The sequence below is a fragment of the Malaclemys terrapin genome, chromosome 1 (assembly GCF_027887155.1).
Source record: "Malaclemys terrapin pileata isolate rMalTer1 chromosome 1, rMalTer1.hap1, whole genome shotgun sequence".
Lineage (NCBI taxonomy): Eukaryota > Metazoa > Chordata > Testudines > Emydidae > Malaclemys > Malaclemys terrapin.
Genome location: NC_071505.1, coordinates 78580879 through 78600084, shown reverse-complemented (window position 1 = coordinate 78600084; position 19206 = coordinate 78580879). Strand labels below are relative to the sequence as shown.

General features: G+C 39.8%; 1 protein-coding gene across 1 annotated transcript in view; it reads left to right on the top strand.

The window, feature by feature from the left end:
• Positions 1 to 4986: 4986 nt before the first annotated feature.
• KITLG (KIT ligand) overlaps positions 4987 to 19206 on the top strand; it is a 76597-nt gene continuing 62377 nt past the window's right edge. The window contains exon 1 of the mRNA XM_054027665.1: positions 4987 to 5251. Within this exon, the coding sequence (XP_053883640.1) occupies positions 5237 to 5251 (15 nt within the window). The 5' untranslated portion in view covers positions 4987 to 5236. The remainder of the gene's footprint in view (positions 5252 to 19206) is intronic.

The following is a 19206-nucleotide window of genomic DNA, read 5'->3' as shown; positions in this document are numbered from 1 at the left end:
TGGTTAATTACTCTCACTGCTAAAAGTTTTCACCTTATTTCCATTCTGAATTTATCTAGCTTCAACTTCCAGGCATTGGATCATGTTATACCTTTTTCTGCTTGACTGAAGACCATTATTAAATACTTGTTTCTATATAGGTACTTAGAGATTGTAAGGTCACCTCTTAACCTTCTCTATCTTAAGCTAAATAGACCGGTTTCTTGAGTCTATCACTATAAGGCATGTTTTCTAATTCTTTAAGCATTCTGATGAATCATCTCTGAATCTTCTCCTATTTTTCAACATCCTTCTTGAATTGTGGGCACCAGAACTGGACACAGTATTCCAGGAGTGGTTGCACCAGTGCCAAATACAGAGGCAAAATAACCTCTCTACTCAAATTCAAGATTCTCCTGTTTATGTAACTGAGGATTGCATTAGTCCTTTTGGGCACACCATCACACTGCAAGGTCATGTTCAGCTGATGATCCACCATGATCCTTTTCAGAGTCACTGCTTCCTAGGGCAACATCCCCTGTAGTGCAAGGGCTTGTCTACTCTTATAGTGCTGCAGCTGCATCAGTGCGGCTGCTCCACTGTAGTGCTTAGTGAAGACATTACCTACGCCAATGTGAAAGCTTCTCCCACTGGCCTAGACACTCCACCTCCCCAAGAAGTGGTAGTTATATTGATGGGAGAAACCTTCCTGTCAAAATAACTCTGTCTACACCGGGGAATAAGTTGATATAATTATGTTGCTCAGGGGTATGGATTTCAAAACCCCTCAGTGACATAGTTATACCAACATAAGATTATAGTGTAGACCAAGGCTCAGTATGGCCTACACTCTTTGTTCCTAGATATAGAGATTAGATCTACTCAAGAGAAAAGAAAGACTCCAGATTTTGAAGAGTGCTTTTTTCCCCAAGACTTTTCACACCATTGTATCATTCTGGAACATTCAACTTCTTCACTGATTTCCAGTTTCTTAGTATAGCCCTTTGGCCACTTCAGGAATTTGTTTTGTTATCAGATAGCATGACATGAACCATTAACAATGTGTTCACTGCAAAATTTTGCTTTATCTATCCACTTTTGCCTTCGCAAAACCAGAAGAAAAATGACATTACCTTACATTGTCTTTAGTACTGATTTCCCCCCACGCAGATCTGCATAAATTGTGAATAGACAATTATAGTGACTCTCACAATTATTATAATGGTTAAGTGAAAATTAAATATCAAAATGGGAAAGTGTACACTGCTGCATTTCAGCGGCCAAGGTGCCTAGCTACCTAGCCAAACAAATATTAACATATAAGTTATTTTACAAACACTTAAGGATTACAATCCTAAATACCCACAGTATGTCACAACCTTAAAACTATTGCACTGACAATCCCAGGATTTCAAGATGAAAAAAATTCTACATTCCTGGGTCCCACACCTGCATTCTCATGAGCATAATGCATTTCAGATGTTTGAATTGGGGATCCAGAAATTGTGAGGCTGAAAAATTGTTTAGGGGTTGCTTACCTTAACCATGATGGTGTTCATGCATGCTATGTCCATTAAGTACATGTAGCTCTCTAGAGTCTGCTCTGAAAAACTAGTTCTGCAGGGGACAAAAGAACAAGATTGAAATCTGATAACATGTTATAAGATAATCATTATGGTTAACCTGTCCAGCTTTAATGAGGAGTATCAGGCTGTTCATTCACAGATAGAAGATAGTATCACATTTCATTTTTCCTACACAGTGGAGGTCTGGGTCAAAGAAAACACAGCTGATTTTATTTTTTTCTTATAGTTCATAATGTAAATGCATTCATAGGTTCATAGAGTTTAAGGACAGAAGGGACCATGAGATCATCTAGTCTGCCCTGCAGTATATCACAGTCCTTCAAATTTCACCCAGTTACAACTGTAGTGAACTCAGTAACTTGTGTTTGACTAAATATATCTTTCTAAAAGGCAGAAGGGATGGAGTGGTGCGAAGTGACAAGGCAAGGACAAGAGGGCAATAGTGCAAGGGGGGAGAGGCCCTAGGACCACCAGGTCCTCACTATCCCGTCTAAATCTAGGAGTCCTTGTGGCACCTCAGAGACTAAGGTGCCAAAAGGACTCCTCATTGTTTTTGCTGATACAGACTAACACGGCTACCACTCTGAAACCTGTCTAAATCTAGAATCCCGTCCCCCCCAACAAAAGCAATGCTGTTATAGAGCTGTAAAGCTGGTATGGGAGCAAAGTTCAGCCAGTTGTCTCCAAAGGGCAAGGTTTGAATTTACACCCAGAGAGAATTTGGTCCATAGAAATTCTAAGTGGGAAAGATCTGCCCTTCTCCCTATGGGCGGGATTGGTCTTTATACATATTGTCAACTGCTTTTCTTGGGCTGCTTTTGAAATGACTTCCTGACAGACCTGAATAGCCTCAATTTTCATAGCTCTGTCTAGGTACTCATATAGCTCCTATCACCATGGTGCTCAGGGAAGCTGCACAACCATTAATTAATGTATCCTTGCAATACTTTTCAGATGGGAAACAAAAGTTATACCTGCAGTTTGTGGAATACATAGAGTTCTCCTGAGTTCCAGACCAGTGCCTGAACCACAAGATGCAGAAGACAGACAAAATAAATACAGTACAGCACAACATGGTTTTCCTAACCTTGTCAGCTCAGAATCACATGGGAGCATGTGGATGACTCTACTGCAACATGGTAGTTCATGGTTTCTCCTCCTTTAGTAGCTCTATCTAGATACTGACAAGGTCCCCATCATCATAGACTCATATATTCCAAGGCCAGAAAAGACCATTGTGATAACACAGGCCATAGAACTTCTCCAAAATAATTCCTAGAGCATCTCTTTTTGAAAAACCTCTAACCTTGATCTAAAAATGGTCAGTGAAGGAGAATCCACCATGATGTGTGGCAAACTGTTCTAACAGTTGAAATACTTTCTCTGTTAAAAAATGTATGCTTATTTCCTCTTTAAACTTGTCTAGCTTCAACTTTCAGCCATTGGATCATATTATACCTTCTCTGCTAGATTAATGAACCCGTTATTAAATATTTTTCCATGTAGGTACTTATACATTGTAATCAAGTCACCCCTTACCCTTCTCTTCGTTTTGTTTAATAGATTGAGCTCCTTGAGTTTGTCACTGTAAGGCAGGTATCCCAGTGCCTCCCAGGTACTTTGAAACAACCCTGCCAGGTAAGAGAAATATCTTGATTAATTTAGAATGGGGGAGGTGTTATATGTTTTATGTGTGAGATCTGTGTTGTTTACACTGAAACTCTGAAGAGTGTCTTCACCACACTTTTGTTTTTTAATCCCAATCTCTTGTTCTAAAAGCTAAATTATGCCCTCTGATATACTGATGGAGCTTTCATTGGTTTCAATGGGAGCAACATCTGAGTAAATCTTCCCTGAAACATTTCCTACGCACACATAGAGCATGAGTGGCAAGATGAGCTAGCTATCCTGAGTACATATCTAGGGTCTCAGATGGGTTAGCCACAGCTACACACTATTTTTAGTGTGCTAGGTTGATCAGAGCTAGCATAAGTATGTCTCCTCAAGCTGGGACTTACATCTCCAACTCAAAGTGTAGACATATCCTTAAAAACTGAAATCCTGCCCACATGGAAGTTAATGGCAAAACTTCTACCAACTTCAGTGGGGCCAGAATTTCACCCGAAGTGTTTCAAAAAGAACAAAACTACCATAGTAAGAGCTAGTCTAACACTCAAAGGTCATTCAAGTCATCTTAATTACTCCTTTTCTTCTCTCCTAAATCTGTGAAATTTCTAGGTTCAACATCTAGGTTGTTTGTTCCTCTCACCATGTCACTCTGGTGAGTCTTCGCTCATTCACCTGTCTGTTATGCATCTGATACTGTGCAGTAGCTGTAGCTCACAAACTCGCCATTTCCAGAAGTGACAGCTAAGGGATCTTAGAGCCTTTGTCTCTCTCCTTCTCTGGCTTCTGGAACTCCACATACAAGAATTGTTCTTTCCTATGTAGAAATACAGTAACACACCTCAATCCAAAATTTTGTCCTTTCTAATTATTTTTTCTTTGCAGTTCTCTACAAGGTCTTAGTGCTAGATTTCTCTGTACCAAATCCTGGGTTTTTTTAATTCTTTTATTTTTTACAAGTGTGCAGTTCATGGATTTTAAGGTTACATGCTATGCTACAACCTTAAGAAAAAAGCACTGGCAACTATTTCTCAAGATGCAGGTATATTATTTTCCCCTTCTTTTGCCTGAACCCTCAGTTGAACTGGAACTCTTCTTGGCACTGAGGCAAGGGAGGAAAGAGGGCAACTATGGCTATAAGCGATCTTTGCACTCCCTCACTCCTCAGGGCTGCCTGGGGCTGGTTCAGCTCCCAGCATGATTTAAAGGAGCCTTAGGGCTGCTCTAATTTATTCTAACTTGCAACAGCTTCTAGGGACCAATAAGCCAAATGGTGACTGCTACTCTAGTCTTGCCACCTCTCTCCAAACAGATGTCTAAACAGTAAAGGACCCACTTATTGTTGCCCCCATACCCTGTGTGCAAAGTGGGTGTAAAAGACTCCCACTCCGATCTGTCAGCACCCTGTGCTGACTTTGGCCTGCACCAAGTACAGCACAACAGTATACACCCACTACTGGAACAATTTGTATAGTGGGGGTGATGAGAGCCACTGAACCAAACTGTGAACCCCATACATGATGGAAAGCTCGACAAGCCAATACCCTGGCCCGGGAATTAAACCCAACCAGCGCAGGGCAGCGAGCCCCTGGCTAAGGCCTGCCCCAAGGGGAGGGTCAGGTTGGGTTTCCCGCCCGTGGTGGGGGCGGACAAACCCGGCTTGGTAACGCGTTGAACTTCCCTCTCTGTTGGCGCGGCGTCTGCTCCCCATTCCTGGAGACTGTGGGAGGAGAGGGAGGGGAAAGGCATGTCTCGCCCCGGCTCAGGCTGCCGCTGCTTCTACTGCGCCTGCTGCTGGAGGCAGAGCGGCGCTATAAAAGAACTGGCGCGGCGCCGGCTCCGGTCTCAGTCAGCGTCTCTGCTCACGCCGTGGAGACAGCGAGCAGCGCGGCTTGCGAGCCAAGGGGCCGGGGAGAGAGTGGGCGCTCGCTCCGGGCAACCCCAATGCGTGGACTATCTGCCGCTGCACTATGCTGGAGCCACAGTGCCGCTGAACGGAGATTGCACGCGGCCGGCTGGGCTGGATTGCAGCGCTGTCTTTCCTTATGAAGAAGACACAAGTGAGTACATAGACCCAGCGCACTTCAGGAGGCAGGGAGCATCCGAGGTGCTGGGGGGATGGAGAGCTAAAGGAGGCGCGCAGCTCAATGGGAACTTTTCTAAAAAAAAAAATGTGTGCTGGGGACGAATCAAGATGCAGGCGCTAGAGGTAATTTGGGAGCCAGCTTGCTTTACCTGGCTGTGTAAATGGCTTTAGGTGAGACCAGCTGCTGTGCGATAAGACCTGCTTCAGGCTCTGGAGTATTAAAGGGCTTAGTTTATTAAAGTCTGGGTTATTAGAGAGACTCATAGCTGCTAACACATGGATTTGGGTGGAGTAGAAATGTAAACTCCTTTCCCACCACCTAAGCCTCAGCAGGTTGGCTGCTTCAGTTTCAGCTGTCACTAACGCGAGACAGTGCTAGCATAGGAAACGGGAGGTTCTGGACGCCTTGCAAGGGCAGATCGGTTCCAATGATTAATAATAACATTGCTATTTTACGGAGGTGGGGGGGCTTGAAGGATTCCTTCCGATCAGCAATGTCTCGTGTACCAAGCAATTTGTGTAAAAGTTCCAAGAAAGGTCTGAAGTAAAAATCCAATCATAGAAGATCTCAGAAGTCAGCTGGGAACATGACCTCAATAAATAAGTTACATATGTTGTGTGTGATAGACACATTAGAAAGGTATGTGCTAAACACAGTGGACCCACAACATGAAATAACTCGAGGCGAAATATAGTTCATGGTCACTAGCTTCATTCAAGTAGCTTGTACTATATAGCATGTCAGATACATTTTTAGATGGCTATTTGGCATTCTTCCCCTTGCCCTTTCCCACCCCAGTAATAAAGAATTGCTCTGTACATTTGGTGGAGTATGTGCCATTATTTCTCCAAGTTCTATGTGAGATTACAATTACTGTACTGTTTACATTTTTAAAAGGGGGTGAGGGAAGGCACAGTTGGTCAGAAGGCAGCAGGAAAATAATCTTATTTAAAAAATCACCAGAAACTGTTTGTTAAAGGCAAGAGTTTAGGGCCTGACTCTGCAAGCTGCTGAGTACCCTCAACTCCCACTGACATCAGAGAGAGCCAAGGGTACCTCAGAAGATTACGCTGTTGGAGAGGGGTAAGGAATAGTGGAACTCATGCTCTACTCTCACTGCTCCCTTTGGTGAGCAGCTGCTACCCTTCTGGTGACTGCTGGTTCCCCTTTCTCCTTATCTGGAGTCTCCCCACTTTGCTGCTCTCTTCTCCCTCTTGGTTACTGCTGCACACATGTGGTCCCTTTCCCTGATAGGTCATTTAGAGCCTCGGTGTACATCTAGGACTAACGTGCTACGGTTTTTAAAAAAAAAAAAAATTCATGCTGAAAAAAAAATCAGGAAAAATTTCCTACCTGTGATCTACTAAGCGGATAATAGTCTCCCAAGAGAAGTAGTGGAACAGGAAGCCCCCATCATTTGGAATGTTTAAAATTGGCCCGGAGATGGCAGTAGAAAATATACTGTGTAGGGACAAGAACTTTCCGGCAATAGCTCTAGGTGTCAGCACTAATTAATCTTTTCCATCTTTAATTTCTGTGACATCTAACCACATGTTTATACTAAAATGATCAAGTATGTAAATTGCCATGTCTTAACATTCACTTGAGTTGAATGGGGGTCGCTGACACCTCCAAACTATTGTTTCAAACCTTGTGAGCAAACTCAGCAAAGCAGCAGTGAACATATTATTCATTAGTGTTGCTTTGCTATAATATTTGTTTATACTTTCATTTAAAATGGGTTGGATACCAGAAGAGCCAGCATGTTGTTCTAACCCATATCAGCTTACTTTTAAACTTGTTTATGGGAAAGAGAATGGAATTGTTCAGCAAGTAGTTAAGAATTATGGCAAAGTAACTTACAGTCCTAGTGAAAGGAAATGTTCAACTTTTTTAAAAATCAAAACATTTTCCCAAATTCACAAGTACAGAGCAAAGCAGGCATAATGGATCCCACCCATTCAGCTGGGAAAAGCAGGAAGTCCTGGCATTCCATAGCATATGGCTTAGCTCAGGGGTTTTCAAATCATGGCTTAGCTTTGCGGAACTGCTTCTGTCACTGCTGTGAAGCAACTTGTCAGCCTTCAAGCAGTTGAGCTTCCCCTCCCCGTCTAAACTTTCCCGCCTCCCCCATCTAAACTTAACCCATTCCCCCAAAACAAGCCACCAAACACAATAATTTGCATCCTGCAGAGCTTTTGCTTGTTCTTTTCTGAATTCAACCTGTGATCTAAAGTGATGGGTTAGCAAACTGACAGGAGGAGAAAACCAAACCAATCATCCTCCTGAAGAGATCAAAGCAGAGGGAACTGTAAACTGAAAGATTTTTTTTTCACTAAAACTATCCATTTCTACATGCAGAGAAAGAAAACTAATAACACAGATACAAAATGGGGTGTTTAACCAAATAGTGGAATTGCATTGACGTGAGTTAGTATTGTCTTGTTACTCCTTTTTTACATAAACATCCATTATGATTGCTGCAGAGAAAAGGAGGGGGATTGGAAGGCTGGGAAGGAAGTTGTTCACTAGATCTGTGTTAAGAAAGGTCAAGCTGAACAGGATCAAACTGCCTTGAAAAACTACTTAAATAGAAGGGGGGAAAAAAAAGGATCCCGGTTTCTTACGTTTAAGATAATGTTACACAAGATAAGGTGTTTAACTATTTCAGCTAACAGAGTGGTAGCCGTGTTAGTCTGTCTGTATCAGCAAAAATAACGCTTTTAGCCCACGAAAGCTTATGCTCAAATAAATTTGTTAGTCTCTAAGGAGCCACAAGTATTCCTCGTTCTTTTTATTTCAGCTAAGGGACTAGTTGAGGGATACATATCTACAAATAAAGTGCTGATGGACAGTGGGGGAAAAATGTGCTGTTAAAAACTAAACTTGGTACAACAGAACATGATCAAGTTTATCATTTTATTTGCAGCAGTCATACAGTCTGTGACCTGACAAAATTAGGGATACTGCAAAGAATTGGTTCATCAATAATTTAAATGCTGAAACTGTTTCTTCAAAAAGTATGTATTTTGGTTTAAAAAAAAAAATCATCTCTATTTTAAACACACCAACAGCTCCTGGCTGTGTCAAAAAATGATGGTAATTCTCTTTTTAAAATATGATTTAACATTTAGGGTCCAATCCTGCAAGCTTTTACTATGTGAATAGTCCCATTGAAGTAATCTAATTGAAGGATTACTCTCATAAGAGGATTTGCAGGATTATGCTCTTAGTAATTAAACATTAATACTGGAAGTGAGTCTATATTCTTTTACATACTAATATTAAAACAAACACTATCACTTATAGCAAAACAACCTTTTTAAATGTGAGGAAATATGGTGAGTAATGATGCTATAATACAGTTTACCAGAATATTGAATCTTTCTCACGCTTCTTATCAAACTGTCTGTACTAGGCTATCTGGATTATCACTTCAAAAAATTTTTCTCGTACTTAATTGGCCTCTCAGAGTTGGTAAAACAACTCCCACCTTTTCATGCTCTCTGAATGTGTGTATATATATCTCCTCAACATATGTTCCATTCTATGCATCCAAAGAAGTGGGCTGTAGCCCATGAAAGCTTATGCTCAAATAAATTTGTTAGTCTCGAAGGTGCCACAAGTACTCCTGTTCTTTTTGCAGAACAGACTAATATGGCTGCTACTCTGAAACCAGAATATTTAGTAAATCTCTATCTTTCTTATTCTTTGCCTAATTAAAGGACAATCTAAATTGGTTCAAATCATTAAGAAACAGTACAGGAAGGGGTCATCACACAGAGCTAACTAGAAAAACTGGAGCAAGTGATAGTGGCACCCACTATTGAAATGGCTAAATGTTTCAGAATTTTGACCTGCAGCATCAGGCTAGACACAACCTCCTGGAGACCTTAGTAGTGGAAAAGAGCTTAAGGCAAAATGAAGCTTTTCACTGTTGAATGGGTGCATTCATTTCCAGTGGTTACATGACCTTCTGGGCTTCATTCAAGGGACAGTCCTAGCTTTACTACATTCTTTGCCACTGGAGAGGAAGCCTGTGTATTAGTATGAAGTACAATCAAACAATATAAGAAGGAAGCTGGCAGAAAGCAGAGAAGCAAATTATATATTTCTGTCCTGCATAATAGCATGCTAAAACAAAAAAGGAAAATGTGGATCCAGTGCAAAACAATGCATTCAGAGGCATTCCCAACAAACAAAAGTTGAACTTCTGCTCAGTCTCTCCTGCCCTGCACAATTGTTCAAATGGCCTGCAGTGTATAGCTCTCTTTCTCCTCTTGAAGTCCACAGAAGTAAAGTATGGATCTCCACAAGTGCTGCTTGGGAGACAGAACAGAATGTCTAGGAGCTAGGATACTATAAGATTTGGCCCCTTCGCTCTGACCTCATCTGCTTTTCAGAAACTACTGTATGACACATATCAAGTTGAGTCTCCTGACCTAATTAAAGCAAAGTTCATTCTTGGAAATGCATATAGGACTGAACTGTGTTGCCAAATCATTCCACATGCTGAAGTCAAGACTCTGTAGCATAGATCAGGAAGACGGTTTTTGTTCTATTTACAGTGCTAGAGACTGACCATATTTTAACCCAGTTAATGAGCAATCATCACTGTAGTATCTGAGCACCTTATCTTTTACTGTATGGATCCTCACCAGGTCCTTTGAGAGATGGAAATACTATTATTATATTACACATGCGAAACTGAGTCACAGAGAGACTAAGGCCCAGAATTTTAACGGCATTGCAAGGCCTAAGTGACTTAGAGTGTAATCCCATTTTCAGTAATGACTTAGGCATTTAGGCTCTTAAGTCTCATTGAAAGTCACTTATCTCTAAAATGGTAGCCTAAGTGAATCACAAAGGGTATGCAGTGGAGCAGGGAATTAAACCCTGATCTCCTGAATTACAGGCTAGTGCCCCAAACACTGAAACCATCTTTCCTCCCTATTGAGGAAACTTCTGTAGTTTCTTTAGTATGAAAAAGACCTCTTACTTGTTACGTTGATGTTGCATACACAGGAATGGTTAAAACATTGTTGTATTTTTTAACTTGATTCAAATTAAGGGCCTGATTTCGCCACCCTTACTCACATCTAGTAGTCCCATTGATTTTTAGTAAGATATTGCACATCGTGAGTAAGCATTGCAGAATCTGTCTCTAATAATTTAGATATGTTAGACCTATGACTTTTTTTTTATTTGAGAGTTTTCTATTACAATTTAATAGAAGAGTAATTAAAAAATGTTGCCTAAAGAACATACTCAGTTTTTTTCCAAATATAATTGTAATTGTTTTTAAATAATGTGACCTAACATAGTAACTTCCCCAGATATATATTTAATTGAAATGTATATAACTGGTGTTAATGATGGGTAGCTCTAAAGGTTTGGAAACTTGTTATAGATGCTTATCTAATTATCTGATTAGTTTGTGAATTTTTCTAGCTCCCTTTACTTTACAATATCACCTCTTGTCTCCAGCATTCCTTACGTGTCTCCTTACTTGTTATATTTCTCTCCTATTAGGAGAATGGACCCAGATCAATACCCAGTGTCCTCTCCAGAAATTATTCTTCCAATTGTGGGCTTATAGATCTCGCTGTTTGTGGAAAGTTTGATTTTTCTCTGCAACTAATATCCTTATAAAAATTATGTCTCACAATTGATTAAAAAATGAATTACAATTAATTGCACAATTCAAAAAATGAATTGCGAAATTAAAAAAATTAATGGCATGATTAATCACAATTAAACGCACTGTTAAACAATAATAGAATACCATTTATTTAAAATATTTTTGGATGTTTTCTACATTTTCAAATATATTGATTTCAATTATAACACAGCATACAAAGTGTACAATGCTCATTTTATATTTATTTTTATTACAAATATTTGCATTGTAAAAAAACCAAAAGAAATAGTATTTTTCAATTCACCTAATACAAGTACTGTAGTGCAATCACTTTATCATGAAAGTTGAACTTATAAATTTATAATTATGTACAAAAAATAACTACAATCAAAAATTAAAAAATATAAAACTTTAGACTAGTGGTGGGCAACCTGCATCCCGCAGGTCGCACATGGCCTGTCAGGGTAATCCGCTGGCGGACCCCGAGACAGTTTATTTACATTGACTGTCCGCAGGCACGGCGCCCCCGCAGCTCCCAGTGGCCGCGGTTCGCTCTTCCGGCCAATGGGAGCTGTGGGAAGTGGCGGCCAGCATGTCCCTGTGGCTTCCCGTAGCTCCTGTTGGCCGGGAATGACAAACTGTGGCTGCTGGGAGCTGCAGTGGGCCATGCCTGCAGACAGTCAATGTAAACAAAATGTCTCCTGGCTCGCCAGCGGATTACCCTGATGGGCTGCATGCCAAAGGTTACTGACCCCTGAACTAGATGATCACAATGGTCCCTTCTGACCTTAAAGTCTATGAGCACAGCTGTGATATTCCAAGTAGTAATTTGTCTCTGGAAAAAGCAAGAAAGATTACCTGAAATATATTCCAAAAATAAAATCGGTATCAGTTCTTTGACAATGACCTCTTCAGAAGTGAAAGATATTGCTACCGAACAGTAATGCCAAGGCAGGCAATAAATAACACTGCTCTACAGCCAAAATGCTTCTGAAATAAAGGTAGTCAAACTTTATTAATTCTGGGTCACTGAGAACGAAAATGATGCTTAAAATTGTTGATTGTCTCTAGTTTTCAAGATATGCTATTGGGTCAGTATATAAGACCCTTGACTTGGGAATGGTGGAGGATAAGTGAGTTATAAAGGGAAGGGATCTCAATTTAAACCAGAAATGACTAAAATACATCTTTGACTGGATCTATGAATAAATTCATGACTGGGTTTGGCCAGTACTTGCTTTTTAGGCAAAACAATGAATGATGCAATCTGAAGCTGGTATTGCGTCATACATGATATGAATTGCATCATGTTATTCCTAGAAGTCATGGATGGTGCAATCATAACTAAGCTTACATCACTCTGCTGAACAAATTGCCCTATATCAGCTCTAGAAATCATACAGTGTCGTGCTCTTATTTGTCAGTCTTTGATTTTGCAAAGGGACACATTTCTGTTTAGCCAAAGTGAGCAGAGATGGCTCGTACTTGTGTGAACAATGCAGATAACTTCTGCTATGTTTGTGGTGAAGTGATTTTTGCATCACAAAAGTGCAGTATAACCACTATGGTTAAGAAAGCCTATCACCTTTATTTTGGCTGCAAAATTGGAGATCAGGACAAGAGGTAGGCCCCATACATATGCTGCAACACTTGTGCAACAAATCTTCGCCAGTGGTTGAACAGGAAAAGGAAATCTATGCCTTTTGCAGTGCCAATGATTTGGAGAGAGCCAACAGATCATACCAGCAATTGTTACTTCTGCATGGTGCCTCCAGTTGGGAAAGGTGTGTCAAAAAAGAAAAAGTCGACTGTGCATTATCCAAACATTCCATCAGCTATACGCCCAGTACTACACGGAGAAGGACTGCCGGTTCCTGATGCACCAGAATCATTCTCACTTGAGTCAGACGAGGAAGAGGATGAAACTTCTGGTCCTGAACCATCAATGTCACAGGACCCACATTTTCTCCCATCCTCCTCCTCTGAACCACACGTCATAACACAAGGTGAACTGATTGACCTGTCAGGGATTTGGAACTACCCAAGAGTAAGACAGAGCTGTTGGGCTCCAGACTACAGCAGTGGAATCTCCTGGCAGGTGATGTTAGGGTTTCCACGTTCTGTGATCGTCAAAAGGATCTTGTCCCATTCTTCTTCATGGAAGGTGATCTTGTAGCCTGCAACAACATCAATGGTGTGATGGCAGCCCTCAACATCGTTCACGATCCAGATGAGTGGAGACTGTTCATTGATTCATCGAAGACGAGTCTTAAAGCTGTTTTACTGCATAATGGCAATGTTTTGCCATCAATTCCAGTTGGTCATGCAGTCCATATGAAGGAAACCTATGACAACATGAAACAACTTTTGAGGTGCATAAACTATGACCAACATCAGTGGCAGCTTTGTGGCCATATGAAGGTTGTTGCTCTCTTGCTTGGTCTGCAGACTGGATACACAAAGTACTGCTGTTTTCTCTGCGAATGGGATAGTCGTGCAAGAGATTCCCACTACATCAAGAAAGATTGGCCACTCCGACAGTCATTGGAGCCTGGGAGGAAAAGTGTTCAGCATCCACCACTTGTTGAATCAAAGAAGATTTTGTTACCACCCTTACACATTAAGCTGGGTCTCTTGAAGAACTTTGTCAAGGCCATTGACAAAACACAAGCAGCTTTCAAGTACCTCTGGAAAATTTCCAAGGTTAAGTGAAGCTAAGATAAAGGAAGGTGTCTTTGTTGGTCCTCAGATTCGTGAACTTCTTCGAGATGATGCATTTGACCATGCACTGTGTGGCAAGGAAAAGATGGCATGGAGAGCCTTCCAGTTAGTGGCAATAAATTTTCTGGGAAACAACAAGGCAGACAACTACAGGTTGTTGGTGGAAAACCTCCTCAAGGCATACAAAAGCCTTGGTTGCAACATGTCACTAAAGATACATTTTTTTTTTTTGCACTCTCGTCTAGATTTTTTTTTTTTTTTTCCACTGAACTACGGAGCAGTGAGCGACGAGCACAGAGCGATTTCACCAGGACATTGCAACAATGGAGAAACGCTATCAGGACAAATGCTGGACAGTGACAAGAGATGCTCCATTTAATGAATACAGGAGACAAGCCAAGAAGCTCAGAGTAGACACTGAATAGGACTAAACTATGTACATAATAGTTTTTTGCCTTTTGTTTCATAATAAATTTTATTTATATAACCCTTTTGCTGATTTTTAAAGTGTTACATAAACAGGACAGGTGAAATATTATCATGGAAAGCAAGCATAAACACATGAAAAGACCTAGGTTTACAATTTGATTAAAACTCTATCTACACAATATACATAGACATAACCTGTACAAACTTAAATATCTTAGAAACAGTAGCCAATCAGTTGTTTTAATTGTCATATTTGAATTCAGCACATCAAAATACATAATAAATAGCACATTTTATCTCTGAAGCAGACGACTTCTTGTGTTTCTCCATGTGAGAGTCTCTTCAGGGATAACCCATTGCAGGAAAAGCTCTGTCAGACCTGCTTATCTCATAATCTTTAAAAGCTCTTCCATGAGCTATAGGACTGTAAAATTCAAGAGTATGGATCTAAATCCCTTTGAAATTTTTATTAGGGCTGTCAATTAATTGCCGTTAACTCATATGATTGACTCAAAAAAATTAAATGTGCTTTAATTGCAGTTTTAATTGCACTGTTAAACAATAAACTACCAATTGAAATTTATTAAATATTTGGATGTTTTTCTACATTTTCAAATATATTGATTTAAATTACAACACAGAACATAAAATGGGCCATGTGCCGAATGTTGCCAACCCCTGATCTAGTCTGACCTGCATATTGCAGGCCACAGAACCTCACCCATTCCTGAAATAGACCCCTAACCTCTGGTTGAGTTACTCAAGTCCTCAAACCATGGTTTAAATACTCCAAGTTACAGAGAATCCACTGTTTATTCTAGTTTAAATCTGCAAGTGACCTTTGCCTCATGCTGTAGAGGAAGGTGAAAACCCCCCAGGTGCTCATTCTCATTTCCCACGTGTGATAGTGGTTGCCATTATAAAGTCAACATTTGCTAACAGTGACCACATTGTGGTATCTGAGATACCAGTTTTTTTTTCATACACCAAGAATAAGAAATAACTTTAACTGTGAATTAACTGTTGCCAAAGGGTGATTTCCCCTCCCCCCCCCCCCCCACAGTGGTGACCACTGCACATTTACTCCTGTAGCATTTCTATTCTGTTGACAATACCAGATAATGGGCAATGGTGCTTTAAACTCATGTAAGATGGAATTGTTCAGTTGTATAAGAACTGATCATATGTGTAGGCTAGAGTGAAGGGAAAGTGTTTAAACTTCAAAGATCGGTCTTCTATTCTTTCCTTTTTTTTTTTTCTTCTCCAAGATCTGAATCCCTGTAAGTACGTGTCTTGGAATACAAAATTTTGCTTGCTTACTGCATAGGCAATTCTGTGAAAGTGCTGTCGAACTTCTTTATAGTGCAGGGACATGCAAAATGGAAGGAGTGAATGCAGTGCTTAATTTATAATGAAAGAGGTACTGGTGCTCAAGCAAATAGGGGCCAGGCCTGCTCAAGCAGTTTTTTACATTCATAACTGATGCAGCAATAAATTATGAAGCCTAAAGGTGCTGGGGCTCAGCCCTGGCACAAATTAAGCACTGAGTGAATAAGTCTAAGGCGAACTAAAGCAAACGTGTTTTTTTTTTTTTTTTTTTTTTTTTTTCCCTTGCTGTTATACTGAAAATATTTGATCATGTGGGCTTGACCCAATGGGAATAAATTTGATATAGCACAGTTGACATCTCAACAGTAAAGTGACATGGATGTTGTATTGTGGAGGGACAGTGCTATTTGAAGCTCTGTTCAAATAAGTATCTTCCTCACTCACTCTTCAGGGCTTGTCTTCACTACAGTATTTGTTCCAGGTACAACTTGAGTGTTGCCTTTAACCTAACTGCCATCCACACACAAAAATCTCTAGTTCATGTTAACTGGTGCTTTAAATGTAAGCTAGTTAGCCCATACAGGGTATGAGTTGAAGCTGGAATGCAGCTGAAGCTCCAGCTTGTAATGCAGTGGCAATGCAGCTACTGATTACAAACTTGAGTTAGCACAATGTATCAACTGCTTATCTAGTCACTCTTTGTTGCTTGAGTGATGTGACTGTTTCTCACTGAAGCTAAGTTAGCTTGAGTTACTACACTCTATTCAAGCTAACTGTTGAGGTGGAGACAAGCCTTCAGTGTGTGCTCCCTCTCTCTCCTTCATTCTGCTCTTCTTTCCTTCAATTGATTAATTTCAGGGCCCAATCAGCTCGAAGTGTGAATTTTACTCCATGCTGCACCCTGAAATAAGTAAGGCAGAGGGCAATTTTTTATTCTTAACACAGTAGAAACCTGTCAGAGTAGAAATTATTTACCTTATTTTGAGTCCTATATGATATAATCTAAACCACTGTTTTCATTGGTTCTGAGCATTTATCTTTGAGTGTCACTATTCTCACTGTGAAACCAGGAATATGGTCTCAAATTAGGCCAATTAAACTGTTTTGAGAAAGAGAATTCCAGTTTGAATGATCGTCCGGTATTTTAGAAAGAGGGGTTTAGGATGATGATTGACTGTAAATATGTTAGATCACAAAATTGTTTGCATTGAGGAACAACATGGAAATAAAGGGGTTTTGTTTGTTTGTTGTTTTTTTTAATTAAGTTACAGGTAACAATATTTCTTCCTTACTAACAAAGCAATACATGTTCTCTGCTTATGTGAGCAATTTGACACACAGCAATTTCTCTGGATGAATGCTTGGGTTTACTAACACGTGATCTTTAATTATATAGTTCCTTTGTTTCCTTTTAATAGTTTAATGTATTTTCTTTATATTTTTTAGCTCTTCAATTATATGTGTAATTATACCTGTTAAGCCATTAATTGAAATGGTAGTTGTCTTAACAGTTTACTACCATTTCAAACCCATTACAAACTGTATCACAAACTATTTTGTGACAGTAGCTCCAGTACAAATAGGAGGGAATTACACTAGTGTAAAACAGGAATAATGCACTGGTGCATCAGGCCCAATGTTTCAAACTGTAGTATTAAAAGGTACCATGAGTATGGAGATTTCCTTGTGGGTGTGGGTGTGTATGTATGGTTATGTATAAAACATGACTAAGATGTCATGATAACTAACACTGACTTTTATGGCCTAACTTTGTTACCGCAGTCCATTAATGATGAGTCAGATTTGGTCTATTTAAATGTGCTGCATAACTTCAGAGTAATTCAACAGGTGAAGAGAGGTGCTTGGAAACTCACAGGAGCTAAAATTGAAACATGTGAATGGTTTATTGTTTCTATGACTTAAATTCCACCCCACCCCCCCCAGTCACTAATTGTAAAGTAAAGCCAGGATGGTTTGTGTCATGCATTCAGTTATGCCATTATTTAATGCAAGTTTATTCACCAAACCTTTTTAAACAGTTACAGATCTGGATGTCAGCTCCTGTTTGAAATGAAGTGCAAGCGAACAGATTTTTTAAAATTCAACTTTGAGTCATATGTGGGATTATGAACAATAGGCAACCAATTTAATTTAGAAAACTTGTATAATGCTACTTGGCACTCTCCTCTGGATAATATCTAAGCTTCCAATAGGTAGTACTGGACAGAATTCCTAGGTTTGGACTATTTTAGAGAGACCAATAGTATCCCTAACATTCAGAATTGCTACCCATTTCAAATTATTACATTTGAGTGATATATAGCAGTCCTTTCTCCAGAACAAAAACTGCCAGCACAAATTAGACCCAAATCTAATTGAGTCATAAAAATAGTGTTTTCTTGTACAGGCATGCTTGTCTCTTTTATGTTCAAGGAATGTGGGTCAAAGCCTGTTTATACTTTTAAACGGAACATATTTATATTTGGTTTGGTCACAGTAAAATAACATGCCCAGGTTTGACTTCTAGCCATTAAAGCACAGAGATTTTTAACCTGGCTATACCATGATTAGTCCCAAACATTGGTGACTGACTGTTTCCAAATTGGTGTAATGCCAGACACCGAAGCTCTAATCTTGATTCAAGTAGTCCATGAAACTCTTGCAATTGTCTTCAATGAGTGGCTGTGATTGGAGGGCCCAATCCTGCTATCTTGTACTTAGCAACTGCTAGCAATTCTCTTCTTTTCCCATCCTATCTTGTCTATTACTAGTTCCTTTTGCTTTTTTTCTTCTATATCACTAAAATTCCTTCATTCTCCTCTATCCCCATGGCGTAAGCCTTTGTCACATCATCGCTCATTCTGTTGCTGGAACATTCTTCTTCCTGGCATTAGCTGTCACCTGAATCCCAACTGGAAATGATTCTCAAAGAGGAGGAAAAGATATAAAAATGAGGAACAGAGACCCCAAATCACCTTTCTCCACTCATCTCTACTTATGGCATCAATGACATTTGAAAGACAAAGCGTAATTGAACTGGGGGAGGGGTCCTGGCTGAAGGGATCCAGCCAGACTGCTGTAAGCCCATGGTGAGGAAAAACCTTTTTGCTTTAAGTTCATTTAGCTTGTTAAGTTAGGTATTAGTTTGTATTTTATCTTTTATTTCTTAGAATTGGTTACAAACTTTTATGCCTCATTACTTGTAATCACTTAAAATCTATCTTTCTGTAGTTAATAAACTTGTTTTATTGTTTTTATCTAAGACAGTGTGTGTGGATTGAAGTGTTTGGGGAACCCCATTTGAGATAATCAGGTTTGGGCATATAATTTTCTATTAATGAAATGATGAACTTTATATGAGCTTGTATTGTCCAGAAGGGTACTGGGCAGTACAAGACATACATTTCTGGGGACAAGTCTGGGACTGGGAATCTGTTGGTGTTGCTCTGCAATATAATTCAGGAGTGGTGGGCTAAGAGCACTTTTTTTATAACATAGCTGGGAGTAATTTACATTATGGAGGCTGTGGATGAATAGGCCAGGAATGGCTACTCTTTCAGCAAAGCAGTGTAAAAAGAATTATAGAATTGAGGGGACACAGCTGTTCAACAGTCCACATTGTATCCTGCAGAATGTTACGCACACATTTCAAGGGATCAGTCAAGGTGAAGTGGCCATTTAACACTTCTCTAATCAAAGCTTGTTTCTGTTACCAACAGAAGTTGGTCCAATAAAAGTTATCACCTCACGCACCTTGTCTCTAATATCCTGAGACCAACTTGGTTACAACAACACTTTATACAAGCAA